Source organism: Typopeltis vanoorti, chromosome 13 (genome assembly GCF_054136105.1).
Source record: "Typopeltis vanoorti isolate ZY-2024b chromosome 13, IOZ_Tvanoo_1.0, whole genome shotgun sequence".
Classification (NCBI taxonomy): Eukaryota; Metazoa; Arthropoda; class Arachnida; order Uropygi; family Thelyphonidae; genus Typopeltis; species Typopeltis vanoorti.
The window spans coordinates 104,497,390-104,515,583 of record NC_143561.1 but is presented as its reverse complement, the minus strand read 5'-3'; the positions used below and the strand labels follow the sequence as shown (position 1 = coordinate 104,515,583).

Here is an 18,194-nt window from a genome sequence, read left to right as displayed (position 1 = left end):
TCTATAATTTGCTACTGCAGTCTTAGAACCTCCCTTATGCAAGGGAATTATTTTGTCCTCTTTCCACTCCCTTGGGACTCTATCAGAGCTGAAAATTAAATTAAAGAGCCTAGTCAGAGGCATTGCTAGTTCCCTCAAAACATGAGCTGCTATCCTATCTAATCTCACAGCCATATTCACAATGAGATTCTGCAATATCCCAAGAATATCTAATCATCCATTCTCTTTCTGCATCAGTCTCTGTCACATATGTCAAAGTATTAAACTCACTTGGATGATATACTCTTGCAAAGTGGTCACTCTCTAACTCAACCAATTTATCTGCTTCTGTCACCTGACGACCATCAGCACTCAAGGTTATTCTTCTATAGTCATTCTTCCTTTCTTTCATGCTTACACGGTGATCAGAATACATTATGGAAATTATGGAGACAACTACCGTGTTAGAGCAAAACTTTAGTTTAATATAAACCAAAATGAACACTCGACGTTTCGACCTCATATCAAGGTCATCATCTGGAGCATACACATATATACAGAGAAACAAGCTGAACTACAATCTACATGGTTTGCTAAAGTTACTGACCAACCGTTACAACAATTATAGGCCTGACCTCTGGTGGGAAAAAAAAAAAAACGCCCTCTTTGTACACGTCCTACGTTCCGGTTACTTCGTGTGGCAAAATAAATTTTACCTCACCAAAATGGCCATGGACTCACCAAAATTTATTTTGGTGAGCCCATGGCCGTACCTTCTTTTTGTAGACTGTACATACAAGAAGGTACAGCCATGGGCTCACCAATATCTCCCCCAATTGCTAACTTTTATATGGAAGTTTTTGAGCAAAGTGCTCTTGATTCCTTTACTCCAAAACCTTCAGTGTGGCTTAGATACGTTGACGATGTTTTTGTTATCTGGCCACACGGTCGACAAACTTTAAACACGTTCCTCAGCCACCTGAACAAACAACACGAACGCATATAATTTACTACTGAAATTGAAAATCAGAATTCACTCTTGTTCCTGGATACACTGGTCACACGTCTTCCCTCAGGCAGACTATCCTGAGGTTTACCACAAACTGACACATACTGGCCAATATATACATGCTAACTCATATCACCACCCATCGCAAAAATTTGGAGTCATTAACCCCTTTAAAAATAGAGCTATAATAATTTGCTCTAATCAACAAGCTCTTAAACAAGAATTAAAGTGCCAATAGGCTTCATTTCGGCGATTTAAACATTATTTAAATTATGGGGATATTAAATCCCACATTGTTTTAAAACTGAATACGAAACTCAAAGATCGGAATCCAAGAGTTTCATGCCGAATATAGTAACTATAAAAGTATCGGTGGCTACTAGCGTAAGCTAAAGCATGTAGTTCAAGTACGTAGTACAAACTAGGGCGACTCGCAGCAAAGGTGGGGAAAGTTCTGATCGCTATTCTTAGTATTTCACATAATGTACAACCCATCTCCTAGGAGATGTATACCCTTTAGCTTACGCTAGTATTCACCAATACTTTTATAGTTACTATATTCGGCATGAAACTCTTTGATTCCAATCTTTGAGTTTCGTATTTGGTTTTAAAACAATGCGGGATTTAATATCCCCTTAATTTAAATAATGTTTAAATCGCCGAAATGAAGCCTATTGGCTCTTTATTTCAAATAATTTATGGGTGCACCTTTTTGACAACTCGTATAGCAGAGTATATAAGTTCTTTTCGCTATACCCATAGTATTATATTTGGTCTAGCTACTCACTGATGAGATCTCAATAAAGATCAAAACCGGTCTGGGTAGTGACCTCCCACCATAATGTATAACATCATACATCTCCTAGAAGATGGGTTGTACATTATGTGAAATACCAAGAATAGCGATCAGAACTTTTCCCACCATTGCTACAAGTTGCCCTAGTTTGTACTACGTACTTGAACTACATGCTTTAGCTTACGCTAGTAGTCGCCAATACTTTTATAGTTACTATATTCGGCATGAAACTCTTTGATTCCGATCTTTGAGTTTCATATTCAGTTTTAGAACAATATGGGATTTAATATCCCCTAATTTAAAAAAAAAAGAATTAAAGATTATTAGCAACACATTTATAAATAATGACTACAACAAAAATACTATTGATAAAGTTCTCCATAAAACTTCATCAGAAAAGAATATAGATTACAGTAAAACCATAGCCATCCCATACATTAAAGGGTTATCAGAAAAAATCAATAGAATACTACACCATTATAATCTGAATGCCACTTTTAAACCACCTATAAAATTAAAAAACATATTCAACTCCTCTAAGGATCCTCTCCTCCCATTGGCACATCCTGAAGTTCATTGCATTTACTGCACTTGTAACTTACCTTATATTGGTGAAACTGGACGTACAATCCCTATACGTAAAAAAGAACACAAAAAACCTTTGGTGAAGCAGGCCTCTCAGATCACTCTCTCAACACCCTACACCGAATTAATTGGAAAAGTACCTGCTCTTTACATCATCATCATATAAAATCCTGGTATGAAAGAAAATTTAAAGAAGCCTATGAAATTCTGATTAACCACCCTAATCTCAACAATAATGGTGGCATAAAAATTCCAAGAATTTGGATAGCACATATTCAGCCTACTTAGTATCTAGCATACTTTAGGACTTAAAGCAATTTTCAGCTTTTATTGGAAACTATTCCATACCAACTGGTTGAAATTTATATGTATAATCACAGTTTTTATTTATATATATATATATATATATATAAACATGTTGCTCTCCAGCCCAATTTAATTTTGTAACCCAATAGATAATAATAATAATAGGACTCTAGCTTTGATGTCGTAAAGGTTTTTTTTTTTCACCACAGGTCAGGCCAATAATTGTTGTAGCGGTTGGTCAGTAACTTTAGCATACCATGTAGATTGTAGTGCAGCTTGTGTCTCTGTATATATGTGTATGCTCCAAATGATGACTCTGATATGAAGGTTGAAACGTCGAGCATTCATTTTGGTTTATATTAAACTAAAGTTTTGCTCTAACAGTTGGTAGTTGTCTCCATTTTTAGTTGTCTAACAGGTAGTTGTCTCCATAATTTTCCATAATGTATAATCATTCTTCCTTTTACTTGGCACATACATTTTCACACATATTTACCTACTTCAACCTTAATTACTTAAGTTTTCCTGAATTTGCACTTTAGTGCACAATGAACAAAACTTTCTCTAGACACCTAACATCAAAACTATTTGGATACAGTCTGTCAGCTTCATACAAATCCTTCTTTTCATCAAACACAGGCCATAGGTCCATAAACTCTATATCATTCCTTCTGCACAACTTATGTATTGATTCATTTGCTATCAATGCCTGCCTCCTCCTCCTCCTCAATTTGCCTCTATCATAGTGTGGCAGGAGACTTACAATTTTTACCTTCTCACTCATTTTTGCTTCATCCAACAACTCCTTCACATCCTCCTCATAGAATACCTCTCACTTCTCAAATCATAAGTGCCAACCAAGACAATCTTTCACCTTACCTTTTTGCATCTGGATAGCATGACTAATATTCATTTTTGCACCAGGGAAACATGATTTGGTATACTTTCATTAAGTACTCCTCTGATCATTGTGTCTCTGTACATAATTTTGTCTTACCATGTTTTTCTCATCTGCTGACATGATCTCAATTTTTACCTCGGACCATCTGCTTTCTCTTCTCAGCCCTGCTAATCTCTTGTCACTTCTGCAACTTTTCAATTTCGTGCTTTATCCTGTGAAGGATAACATTCAAGCATGCTATGTCCTTATTTATGTCTATTTCTTTCTCCTGTGTTTCCACTGCCATATGTTCAATATTAATTCTGACATTATTGTTTTCCATTTTACCGTCAACACTATCTGCTCTACTAACATTTGCTTTGTTCTCACCACTTAACTGGCACTCGCTGTTGAAACACTTATTACAAATTTGTTCACTTGTTTCACTCTCCAGTTATCAGCTTTTATCCTTAAGCGATTCCATCCTGATTTTCAGGCAATGTTAACTTGCTTATCTCAATACTATTCAGGTGGCGATTTTTTTTTTTTTTAATTTTGAATATAAAGATAGTTCTCCTCCCAGAAAAGAAATTAAATGAAATTAAAAATAATTTTATCAAGGTAATAATATTATTATTATTATTATTATTAAGAGAGACCTCCAGGGAGTCAGAGACTCATTGATGGAGGCCACATACTTATTCTTGAATTCATTCACACTGCTTGCACTCACAACATCCAATGGCAATCCATTCCAATCACGCACCACCTTCTGAGAGAAATATCTAGCCCTCACGCCCTTCATTCTCAGCTTCCAAGGATGCCCTCTCGTCTCATCCCCACCCTCCAATATACAATACTTTGTTTACCAACCCATTCAAGGAATTTCCAGTTATTCAAGGAAATTAATTATGTAGCTTTAATGCATCACAAAATATTTTTTTCTGTTAAAGACAAACTTTAGAAACTCAAAGAGCTATACAAGCTCATTCAGTGCAAGCTTTTATAAACATCAATGTTGATTGTGGGATTGCAAGCCACAAGTTGGTTGGAGAGCAGGTATGCTATTCACTTGGCCAACCAAGTCATTTTAACAAGTTTTATTTAGTAAAAAAGGAATTGAAAAATTATTGTAAAAAGCATGTTTTATTTTTTTGAACAGATCCCTTTTAGGGATTTGTTTAAAATTTTTAAATCAAATCTTAATGATTTCTGACACTGAAATCCAAAATCTCAGATTATTATAGTCAATCTAACTATAACCATTTCTGATATATGGAATGTTTATTTCAGTGTCAAAGTCAATTATTATTTGAGAGACTTCAAATTTGTCAATTTTAAGCAGAAACTGAAATTTTCCTTTTTACATACAAAACAGAATATTACCTGTCTTTCTTCAAGCAAGATGGGATAAATCGCCTTGGAACCCACATCCCAAGTGCTGCCATAAGCAGCCATAGTATAGCTAATTCATCCAGCAGCTGTCCTACAAGACTAAGCGTAGCATGGAAATATGCAGAAGAAACACCAACCATGAGATGCAACGTCCAGATAATATACACACCTCGATTAAAGGACTGTGCATACTGTTTGAAAAGTGTTGTCAATAACGGTGGTAGCAGTAAAAACAAAACATTGCTTATCTAAAGAAAGGGGGAAAAGCATAATGATATAAGCTATTTATATGATAAAAATGCAAAGTATAAAACTTTATTTTATTATTCCTTCATATTTTATATTCACACACACATATTGAGTATATAAACTTATCTATCCCTAGCGTTCCCTTTCTGTATTTGTATCAAATAAACTTGATACAAATGCATAAGAGAGTTAATTTTATTAAAAAATTCTAGTAATTTAGTCTGAGTGTAAACAACCCATAAATATTTCATCACCAAATGACCCAGATGGGATGAGGGAATAGAGTCCTAAAACGTTGACTCTCCAAGTGTTTATGACGATGAAGACTAATGCAAAAGTGATAGCACTATGCACAGTAGTTCTTTCAATCTGCCTATTTCTAAGTAAAATATTTAACCTACAAAGATCATAAGTTTCAATAGGTTAACATTATCCTCAGGGAAATCTTGGATGTGTTTGTGCTGTTTGTCTAGGTGGCTGAAGAAAGTATCTGATGTCTGTTGAAAGTTTTTCCACTTGGTTATATCATAAATTAAAGATGCCAAGAAATTATACTTTTGGTTTAATCCTTTATCCAAATGTAAGCAAACAAAGTTTGCACCTGAAGTATTTTCAAGACAGGACAACTCGTATATAGAGGCTAATGACTTCACATCACTTATGGGATACTATTACTTCAACCTTGGTATCACCTCTGGGTCTGGCTCCCACTGATGAGACCTCAATAAAGGTCGAAACTGGTCCTTCCCATAATGCATAGCATTATACATGTCCGTAAGGATATGTGCTTTGCATTATGGGATACTAAGGCAACTGATGTGAAGTCATTAGTCTCTATATACGAGTTGCTCTGTCCTGAAAATACTTCAGGCTGTCTTTAGCTTCAACTATTGGCCGGAGCGGTACATTCTATTTGTGAATCTTGGGTAAACCATAAATTCTCAGGGAACAAGTGTAGTGCAGAAGTAGATTTTTAACTGTATCCTTGGTCCAAGAAGTGACTGATTTAAGTAATTTTCCTGTTTTCTTTTTTCTCCGATTAGTAGGGTTATAGTTAACAAGTTGTGGTGCTGTTGTCTGAGACTAAATGATTCATTTTTTCCAAATATGTTGTTCAGTTTAAAATAACAGTGGCACTGCCTTTATCAGCTCTAGTGATTATGATGTCCGGATTTGATTTTAACGTTTTCACAGTTGCCAATTCAGATTTGGTTAGGTTGCTAGTTACTGTTTTTGTATTATTTAAATTTAAAATCTTCAAGGTTTCCAAATGTATTTTATCAGCTATAGTGGTTGGGAGAAATCTTAATCTTCTTTCAATATGTTATATAAAATCTAATTTCTTAATAGTCCTGGGTGCCACATCAAAATTTATGCCTTTACTAAGAAGAGAGAGAGAGAGTTCACCATTGTACAGGGGCATGGTTAGAAAGGTTGATCGCACAACCGTTCACTGAAAGAAGCTGGTGGCACCTGTTATCACTTACTTCTGACTGGTTGGCTGTTTTCATCTGCTGTGGAGAAATTCAAATTTGTCCATTGGTTATCTGAATACTGTCAATCTTTAGGTCTATGAAATTTGGATATAAGTTGTACTTTCTTGTTTCAAGGATATGATTAGCTGAGTTGTCTGTAATCCAGGATATCTCAAATATCTGGATTTAAACAACTTAAAAGTTCAGATTTTAAATTTTGAACCTGATTTTGAGCAACTGCTAAGTTTTTGCAAGCAGTCTGAATCTGCTCTCTGAAGGAAAGGATACAGGCTTATAAATTTATTATCACACAAATATACAATTTTTACGAGAATAATCCTCAAAAGAATTTGTAATCATCTGGACTCTGAACAACCATATGAACAGGCAAATTTTAGGAAAAGTTTTTCTACAATAGATTATCTACACACAGTCAGGCCCGTTCCATACCGGGGCGCAAAGGGTGCAATGAACCCGGGTGGCACAATTTAGGAGCAGTATAATCAAACACATTCATAAAAAAATAGAGAATAAATAATACACTGAATTGTCTGTGCATATTTGTCACCTTCGAATGTGAGAGATTTCAGTGAGGGGCTGAGTTGCTGGGTAGTTAAATAAATGGTACGAGCTTCAACACAATTTACTTTAATCACTGCTCTCAGCACACTGAACAAACATTCTAGGAGTAAAATAGAGAATGCGCAGTGGGTGCATGTAATATGGTTGCATATAATAAATAACAAGAATGGTAATATAAATATATACAGTAGAATCTCACTCTTAACCGGCAGCAATTGGACTTTGCCGATTCTGGATTGATGTGATGCCATTTGTAGAAATTGCAGAATGTTGGTTATGTTTTTCGATCTGCCGCTCATAAAAAAATAAATAACATCAACAATTGTGTGGAGTTTTTAAATTTTAAAACACATGCACAATTTTATATTTCACAATAAAAAATTTAAACAGCATTTAAAAATTACAGTACACATTATCGCATGAAAGTTGTTGTGAATTTCTTAGTGTGACAACATAACATAACTTCGAATGTCTGCCTGCTTACAAGATTGTTGCTGGAGCTTTAAAAATTCACTGTATATAAAATGAAGTTTCATAATATCATGTACTGACATAGATGAACATTGCTCAGCAAATCTTGCCAGCATGCAAGCCCACTGCATATTTTTCTTATCTCATAGGCTTAAATTTAGACATTCGAAAGTGCCGTTGTTTTTGTATTGCCGATTATAAGAGATTTTACTGTAAATATACAAAAACATGCACATAAGTAATTAACACTAAACAAAAAATAAATATTTTATGCTTAATACATAATGGAATGGGATCTCTTGTGTTCATAATAAAAATAAACATATGGGACATAATTATTACAAATTACTTGAGTAACCTTCTTCCGCATTTTTTCGTCTTACTCAACCTAGGATGGCCTAGAGTGTAGAGTTGTGTTTCTCAAAAATAATTAATAACATACATAATCAATTGTGTGCTCATAGTATAGTGTTGATGATTTTTAGTAAATATATATACATTAGTATTTTTTTACTAAATAATTTAAGGAAATTACGTCAACTAGGATATACTAAAATAAATTTTAATATACTTCAATATTTTGGCAACGTCACACTGCCATTTAAAAGAAACTTAAGAACAAGACACGTACACGCAGGCACAACAAACAGTAAGTGAGGAAGAAGCAGGAAGCTATTATTTCTCCTTAAGTCCTGATGGCACCCCCCTAGCAGGCAATATTCTTGGGCAATTGGGCTGAAGGTCTTCTGAGGTAGGTTTCCCAAATTTGAGGCAGTCTCATGTAGCCAAATTTGTTGAGGTTTGGATTGTTTCTTAGGGCTGAAGCTGATTCCATGAAAAGCCTTTCATGTTTGTATTTACTACGGTGTATTATCATGGCTTTCTTCCACTGTATTCTATGGCAGGTATCCAGTGCTTGGTCAGCAAGACCAGAGTGCCCTGTATTGGTGAAACTGGATGTAGTCCTTGTGTTCTGAAATTCTGATATTTGCTGTCCTTCCTGTTTGGCCAAAGTAGGACAGCTTACAGCTGCAAGGGACCTGATATACACCAGGTAGGTCTAGGAGGGGGGGGGGGACGTTGGTCTTTAGTAGAGCGGATAAGGGATGCCAATTTTTTATATGGTCTGTAACAAGAAGTTAAGTCATGTTTTTTTTAAGATTTTTGTAATTTTTTCCGAGGTGCCTCGGATATAGGGTATGGTGGTGGATTTAGAGTAATCCTTGTTGTGAGGGGGGGGGGATTGTGGTTTACTGGTTTCAATATTTTTTTTTGGGGGGGGGGTAGCCATTGGCTGAGAAAGTGTTGAGAATGTGATTTAGTTCTGTGGTTAGGGCATTGTCATTTGAACAGATAAGTTTACCCTGTTGTGTAGTATCTTAATGACTCCATATTGTTGCGAGGAGGGGTGGTGGGATTGTTGGTGAATGTATCTGCCTGTATGGGTTGGTTTTCTATAGACTGAGAAAACCAAGGTTCCATCAGGCTGGCGGGTGACTAGTGTGTCTAAGAAAGGAAGGCAGTTGTTTTTTTCTTCTTCCAGGGTGAATTTGATTCTGGGGTGTTGGTTGTTTAAGTGTGTTAGGAAGGAGAGGAGTGCATTGGAGCCACGTGGCCAAATAGCGAACACATCATCAACATAGCGAGGCCAAATGGTTGTTTTTTGTAGGGAAGAGTTTAAGGCTTTCTCTTCAAAAGTCTCCATATAAAAGTTGGCCAAGGGTGGGGAGAGTGGAGAACCCATGGCTGTCCCCTCTATTTGTTTGTAGAATTTTCCTTGCCAAACAAAATAGCCTCAGTTCATTGTGAACTGAAATAGGGCTGTGATATTGGGAGGAAATTTAGCTTGGATTAGCTCTAAGGATTCTCTGAGTGGGACATTTGTGAATAAGGAGGAGACATCAAAACTGACCATTATGTCAGTGTGTTTGAGTGTAAGGTTTTCTATGCTGGCTTTGAAGTAGGCTGAGTTTTTTATGTGTGAAGGTGTGTTGCAAGTATAGTGTGAGAGAGCTAATCTCACAAATGTTTAGCTAGTTTGCATATGGGGGAATCAATGCCATCCACTATGGGACGTAATGGCACATTTTCCTTATGTATTTTTGGGAGTCCATAAATACGGGGTGTAAGTTAAATGGTTTTAATTTGTTAGCGATTTCTACAGGCCAAGAAGTGACCTTTTTAAGGAGCCTGTGGAGTTTTCTAATTTGTGAGTTGGTGGGATTGTACTCGATAGGGAGGTAAGTTGCACGATCTAACAATAGAGCTTTCAGCTTACCTGTGTAATCCTTTTGGTTAAGCAATACTGTGGCATTCCTTTTATCAGTTTTGGTGATTATCATTTTCTTTCACCAACTCACAAATTAGAAAACTCCACAGGCTCCTTAAAAAGGTCACTTCTTGGCCTGTGGAAATCACTAACAAATTAAAACCATTTAACTCCATACCCCCCCCCCCCCGTATTTCCATGCACTATTTATATAAAGCCCTTGCAGTTTCACATGCTATGGCACTGATCCAAGCAATCTCTTAAGTTTGTCATACTTACCAGCCTGTAATTTCACATCCCCTCTTAACTGAAAATTCCATACATTTTGCCACCTCCTAGGTCAAGACCACATGATCACTCTCACCAATTGGCGGATTAAGGTGGATTAATTTTTAAGGAGCCTGTGGAGTTTTCTAATTTGTGAGTTGGTGGGATTGTACTCTGATCACTCTGACCAATTGGTGGAAATGTAGTCATATTCATTATAGACAAATTCTCAGATGCAATTACTAGATCTAGCACTCCATTCCATCACATGCTGCCTCAGGTAATTATCTGCATAAATTTCATTCCCTTCCTCCCATACGTCCTTTCCTCCTTCCAATCTACGTTCCCATAGTTGAAGTATTCCATAATAATTATCTGACCTCCACTTATTGAGCTCATTTGCCAATGCATACTTTCCTATCCCATCATTCTTTACAATCTTCTGGTTTATAGAAGCATCCAACTGTATATTTTAGTTGGCCACTATCTCACCAGATGGACTCAAATGTGCTATTTTTCACTGACTTGCAGTTGAACTTCTACCCTCTCTGCATACAGTTCATCGGTGATCATCAATAATACTCCTTTTTGCACAATTCCTTTGTCTCCATCCTTCCTGAACACACTACCATATCCTTCACATTCTATCCCAATCACTATATCATCTTCTCTCAGCCATGTCTCGCTAATGCCAATAACATTTAGCCAGGATGAACTAATCAATGCCACTCAAATGTGCTATTTTTCACTGGCCTGCATTTTTCATATCCACTTTTATTTCATTCAACAACCCCTTTTCCAGACGTTGAACAAATGCATTCAGATGCAAACCATCCTTCTTGTATAAGTCTTTTCGTCCATCAAACTCACTCCACACATCCACAAATAATCCTCTTGCATAACCTATGCATAAACTTTTTTGCTATTATGGCCCTCCTCAGCTCAACTCTGTCATACCATGGCAGAATGACTATCTTAACTCAGTAACTCTTTTTTTTTTTTCTTTTGCTACTTTCAACAACTCTTTCATGTCCTCCCTCATACCATCTTTTCTCCTTTCAAAATCATTCATTCTGGCCAAAACAATCAATTCTTTCAACTTTACCCTTTTAAGCTCTAATAGCCTCACTAACAGTGTTAATTTTTGCACCCTGGAAGCATGATTTTGCCACTCTCTCAATCATACCTCTTATTTTAATTAAGGAGAGAGTCTTGTTCGGCAATTCTGATAGAATTGCCGAACAAGACTCTCTCCTTAATTTTTCCTTTTCTCTTAGTCAAGCAGTCCTTTCTCTTTCCTCGCAAATGCAGAAATGCAGGCTTTTCTGCATTTGCTACAACTCACATTTCATCTTGTGTATCACTCTACTGCACTATCTCCCTCATTATGGCCAACTCTTAAGTATTTACATCCATCATACTATTCTTTCGATCACCACTTTTACTCTCAACTTCTTCTTCTTCTGCAGCTTTCCCCACTTAAGTAGGGTCGTTGTTTGTGGTGAAGCTCCTCCACAACTTCCTGTCTTGGGGTGTAGCCACATCCAGGTTCATCCTCAAGTCCTCCTCCACCATCTCTTCTTTGGCCGTCCGTGCTTCCTCTTCCCTTGCACATCCATCTGCATGATCTTTCTTCCCACATACTCTTACTCTCCTTATCACATGACCAAACCATCTCAACCTTGCCTCCTGTATCTTTGCGCCTAAGTTCATAACTTTCACCGTTCCCCTTACATATTCATTTCTCAGATGATCCTTTCTGGTCACACCGCACATCCACCTAAGCATTCTCATCTCCACTATCTTATCTTCACTGCTTCTATCTCACAACATGACCCAAACTTCGGCATCATTTTCGGCACTATCTCCGACCACTATCACTTTCAAACCAAACCAAAGTCCATTTGCCTTTAGTAAAATTTAAAGTAAAATGGGGACTGAATGAATGTTTCCATACCAAAAAAAGGTGTTTTAGTAATGTTCCCTTCCAAGGGGAAGGAAAAGAAATAAAGATTATTCATCCCACTGGACAATTTTATGTCAGACAACGTGTGTGTGTGTGTGTGTGTGTGTGTGTGTGTGTGTGTGTGTGTGTGTGTGTGTGTGTGTGTGTGTGTGTGTGTGTGTGTGTGTGTGTGTGTGTGAGAGAGAGAGAGAGGAGAGAGAGAGAGAGTTCTGCTGCTGACAGGAAAACAATATCTACAGTATATCTGGAAGAGTCGCTAGTGGGAAAGAGATCAAGAGCATGTGTTTAGGTAAATGGTTAGTGTATTTGGTATTCTGGTAGGCATGTTAACAATTGTCAGCATTGATGCAAATAGCTTGCATAATCTCTTCAATATACATACCCAAGAGATGCATGGAAGTCTGATGTGTGTAATATTGAGCCTTTCAATAGGGAAAAGATACTAATCCATATATGCTCTGTAAGAGTATTTTAAGGGTATAGTTAAGAGACCGCTGTTTCCGTCGAAGTGAGAAAGCAGGTTTGTTCACTACATAAAGACATTTAAAAGCACCAGTAGCTATCCATATACCTTGATGATGGATAGGATCCAACCAACAGAGAGTACTCGGCTTTGCAGAGAATACACTTGGGTCATATAATCTAGCTTTGAATGTACAAGTGCACAATAAAGATGAAGCAAAATAAAATCAATCTGCACCCCATTTGGTAGAGGATAGAGCATGAAGGCAATTCAATGCTCTCTTGCGCTTTTCCCTTAGTTGACGAATATGTGCAAGGAATGTAAACCTTCTGTCAAAGATGAGTCCTAACAACCTGGCATCTGTTGCTACTGGAATAATACTTTGTCCAAATCTGCTGGTTCCGGGTGAATGGTGTATTTTCTGCAGAAGTGTACACAGACGCTTTTTTTCTGTTGAAAATCTGAACCCATCACCAACAGCCCATGAAGATATAATTAATTGCTTGCTGAAGTTGTGTTTTAATTATTCTCATGTTACAATAGTGACAGTAAATTGTGAAATCATCAACATAAATGCCAGCCTTGTTGACCGAGTGGTTAGCATATCCGTTTCTCCAGCAAAAAGGCTGTGGGTTCAAATCCCACCATGGACATGGATGCTTGTGATTGTCTGTGAAAATACTAGTGGTGATGATGGTGGTGGGAAGCAGATGGCATTGGCATTGATGCTGTAGTTGGTGGGTTGAGTAAAGGAGATGGAGAGCTGTGGAGTGGTTGCCCTCCTTGGAGGTGTCATGCAATAATAAAAATAATACAGAGAATTGCACACTGTAGGAGGAAGCTGTTCAGTGATTGAATTAACTTTGACAGCAAAAAGAATCAAACTTCAGACCTAGGAAATACCCTCTTCTTGGTGATATGGCTAATAAAATGAATGCGTTTGCCATTCAGATTTGGAAGCTTTGGTCAGACAGTTTTTAATAAAAACAGAAAGGTGTCCACTGAGACCTAGGTTAAAGAGGGCTTTTACTATGCCAAATCTCCAGGTTGTGTCATACTTTTTCCATGTCAAAAAACATTCTCATTTTAAGAATACATATTTCTAATTAGACCAATGTTGAATGATGTCTACAAAAGCCACATTGTGTTCTGGAGAAGATTGTTGCTTTCTAAATACAAAAGAAGTCTGGAATTTAGCATTTTCTCCAATCTTACAAAGACAACTGGTCGATAACTGTTGCTCTCTGACCAGTTGAGACCTACCACAGTGAGACCCTTGACTCCACACAAGTGTTGTGATAATAGTAATATTATTAGAAAATGGATATTTCAAAATATATACATTACATAATACGATAAAATTGTAACACTTCAATAAAGGTGTGATAACACTGAGGCTACAAATTAGAGGAAAATCTGTGTCTGGAGTTGTGATTGAGGTACCAGGCTGGATCATCTCTGTGATGATCCAGCCAGGTCATCACAGAGATGTGATGACCTGGCTGGATCTGGAGTATATACAAATATACAAGCTGAGTTAGATTTTACACAGTAAGCTAAAGAAACAATGATTTGATCACCAGTTATTCTGGTGATCAAATCAGGTCATGCCAGTTATACTGGCATGACCTCTAGTGGGAAAAATAAATAAAATATAAAAACAGATAAAATTAAAAATTAATTCATTATTTAGAAACTACATAAAAGCTAAATTCTATTTAAGATACATGAGAGAAAAACATTCTTTCATATAGTTTACTTACAGTAACAATGATGTCCTATTTTTAACATGAGAATTGTTATATTAGATTTAGGATTCTGGATTATCTACAGTACTGTTTTTATTATTATTATGGGTATCTACATGGAGTCAGTAGACTCACTGCAGGAGACCCAAACTATCAAAACAATATCTATCATATCTCTTCTTGAATTCATTTACAGATAAAGAACTCATAACTGAGTCAGGCAATGAATTCCACTCATTCACCACCCTCCAGGCAAAAAAAAAACCTTGTTCTGACACCCTTATTAACCACACTCTTCTTTAATTTCCAGGGATGACCTCTTGTTCTTCCATAACTATCACACAGCTGAAACATTTCCCCTGCATCAATCCTATAAAAACCTTTCAGTAATTTAAATGTTTCTATCATATCCCCTATTCTCTGCCTATCAACCAACCTCTGCAATCCACAAGCTCTCAATCTATCAATGTAGAGAGCATTTTTTACATCACTCACCAACTTAGTCACTTTTCTCTGAACCCTCTCCACAACCTTCTCATCTCCAAGGAATCCAGGTGACCAGACCTGTGAACAGTAATCCAAATGTGGAAGTATCAATGCTTTATAAAGGCGAATAATAACCTCTTTATCTCTGGATGTCAGTGAGTTCCACAACAACCAAGTAATCCTATGTGCAATCTTGGACACCTTAGCAATGTGTCCTCTGGACTTCATCTCCCTATCTACCAACACCCCTAAGTCCCTAGCCTCATCAATCTCTTGGAGTACTGTTCCATCAATGTAGTACACAGCTGGTAATCTTTTAATCCCAAAATGCATGACTTTACACTTTTCCACATTGAACTGACATCCATTACCTTTTGCCCGTTCTGCCAGCTTATTTAAATCATCCTGCAAACTCTCAACATCAGCTTGATTTTTTATTGCGCTACTCAACTTTGCATCATCAGCAAGCAAATGAATATCTCCCTTTAAGCCATTTCCTATATCATTTATGTACAAATTAAACAACAATGGCCCAAGCACAGAGCCCTGAGGCACACCACTGGTCACCTGCCTCATCCTAGACTCTGCTCCTCCATACATCACCTCCTAGTATCTCTCCCTGAGCTATTTTCCTATCCATATCACCAGTTCAGTATCCATTCCCCATCTGCTCCAATTTGCGCAACAGTATTCCATGGGATATCTTGTCGAACGCCTTAGTAAAATCCAGGAGTACCAATGTGTAGCCATTTCCTTTGTCTAACTCAGATGTCATCTACCCTATATATATAAAATGATAAGCCTTTTTGTGTAACGTTTTTCTGTCACATTTTTTTCAAGTTAAATGAAACGTTTTGAAACTCAGGGGAGAACCGGCCTACCAGTCCAGAACTCGGGGGGGGGGGGGGGGAGATACCCCCTTTTGAGTCATCAGAATCCAAGGAGAACCGGCCTACCGGTCTGGAACTTGGGGGGGTAGGTGCCGTGGATGGGGGGGGAACCTTCAAGAACTTAGGGGTTTGGGTGCCACAGGTGGGGAGGAACCCCTTTCAAGTCTTCGAAATTCGAGTCATCAGACAAGGAGAACTGGCCTATCGGTCTGGAACTCTGGGAAGGGGGGGGTAGGCGGCGTAGGCACCATGAAAGGGAGGGAACCCCTTTCGAGTTTTCGAAATTCGAGTCATCAGAATTCAAGAACCGGTCTACCGATCCGGAACTCAGAGGGGGAGGGACCCCTTTCGAGTCATCAGAATTCAAGGAGAACTAGATACCATTCCGGAACACAAGCAGTTGGGTGCCGTAGGTGCCAGGTAGTTCGATTATAAAAAGTTAATAAATTGCTAAGGCAGGATCGACCTTTAACAAAACCATGTTGGCCCCTATAGAGTATCATATTCTGATCCACCCATTGTTGAATTTTGTCTTTAACCACATTTCCAATACTTTTACCACTGCTCCCGAGATGGTGATTGGTCTGTAATTAATTACTGCAGTTTTAGAGCCACCTTTATGCAAAGGAACTACATTGCCCTCCTTCCACTACAAACCTACAGCAGTGTTTGCATTTAAATTTTGCAATATACTAAGTACCTCTGATTTCTTAACTTCAATTCTCACATTCTACAGGTACAGAGATATCCTCACTTAGGTGATAGACTTTTGAAAAGTGATCACTCAGTAACTCTACTATTACATCTGAATTTGTCACCTCAATACCATCAGCACCCACTAAAGTTATCTTCCAAAGTCATTCTTCCTTTTACTTGCCACATAGCGGAAGAACTCTTTGGGATTACCCTTGATCTCCTTGGCTAAGGTCTTCTCATAATCTGATTTAGCTTTTCTTACTATGCTGGTAACCTTCCTAGCTTGAGCCATGTACTGATCGCCTTTCTCCTTGTAAATTCTCCATAACATTTTCTTTTTTTGCAGATCAAGCTTGATACTACTACTCATCCATCTAATGCCTACCTTGTTTGTCTTTCTGACCATAGGGACACAATCTGATATTGCCTTCCTCAGATACCTGCTTTATCCCATGCACTGCTAACATCTTTCCCCTGCAATATATTCTGCCATGGGATGGCTGCAAGCTCACTCCGAAGCTTGTTATCTGCCTAACCTGTAGTTCCGTATATACCCCTTGTTAAGAGAGAAATCCACAAATTTTGCAACCTCCGAAGTCAATACCAGATGATCGCTCTCACCAATTGGAGGAAACAAGGACACCTTACTTATGCATATATCCTCTGAACCAATGATCAGGTCCAACACTCTCACACCACGTGTCCCTTCAGTTATGTGCTGTTTCAAGTAATTATCTCATAGAAGATTTATGAATTCCATTTCCTTTTTCCCACGTGATATTTCCTCCTTCCAATTGATATCACCATAATTAAAATCCTCCATAATAATCACTAACCCTGCACTCATTGCACTAATTTGCTGATGCATTCATTCAAACTTATCCCCTGTACCCCCCCCCCGGCCTATAGCAGCAACCAACTGTATATTTGGTTGCGTTGGTTACTATTTCACACCAGACTGCCTCAAATGAACTATCATTCACATGTCTATCATCTTGATATACTACTTCCTGTGGCTGCAACTCATCAGCTATCATCTATCTTCTCTATCCTCCCTGAAAATACTGTACCCATCACATTCAATTCCAGTGACCACATAGTCACTGGAATTGTTCTGCTGACAGCAAAGTTTCATTAATGCCTACAACTTTTGGTGAGAATGCACTGACTAATGCCAAAAATTCTTCCCTCTTATTTCGAATGCTTCTTGCATTAGTATACAAAAATTGCAGATTCCCTTTAGTTCTTGTACCAGCTTTAGAACTGATATACATGTCACTAATTTCAGTAGTCCCATGCCAATTTTTATCCACTCTATTCTGCAATGTATTCCGCGAATAAGTATCAACAAATATACAATCACTGCTTAAGTTTCTCCCTCTTACACTCAACCTTTTCAATTTTAGTTTCCCTGCCCAATTACTTCAACTTGTTCAGAAAACAGTAACTTCTTCAATTGCTTATGACCAGATGTTCAGATGCAACCCATCTCATGCATACAGCTGTCTTTTGCCTTCAAACACACTCCAGACTTCTTTTTTTTGCACATTCTTGCAATCATATCATTCATTATCATCGCTTGTCTACTTAACTCATAATTGTCAAAACGAGGCAGCACACACACACACACACACACACACATACACACACCCAATCCACCCATTGACACTTTTCTTCTTCAC

General features: G+C 37.7%; 1 protein-coding gene across 1 annotated transcript in view; it reads right to left on the bottom strand.

The window, feature by feature from the left end:
- The window catches only part of bwa (alkaline ceramidase), a 78,749-nt gene that overhangs the window by 33,527 nt on the left and 27,028 nt on the right, over positions 1 to 18,194 (bottom strand). Inside the window, exon 2 of the mRNA XM_090402839.1 lies at positions 4,942 to 5,198. Within this exon, the coding sequence (XP_090258965.1) occupies positions 4,942 to 5,198 (257 nt within the window). The remainder of the gene's footprint in view (positions 1 to 4,941; positions 5,199 to 18,194) is intronic.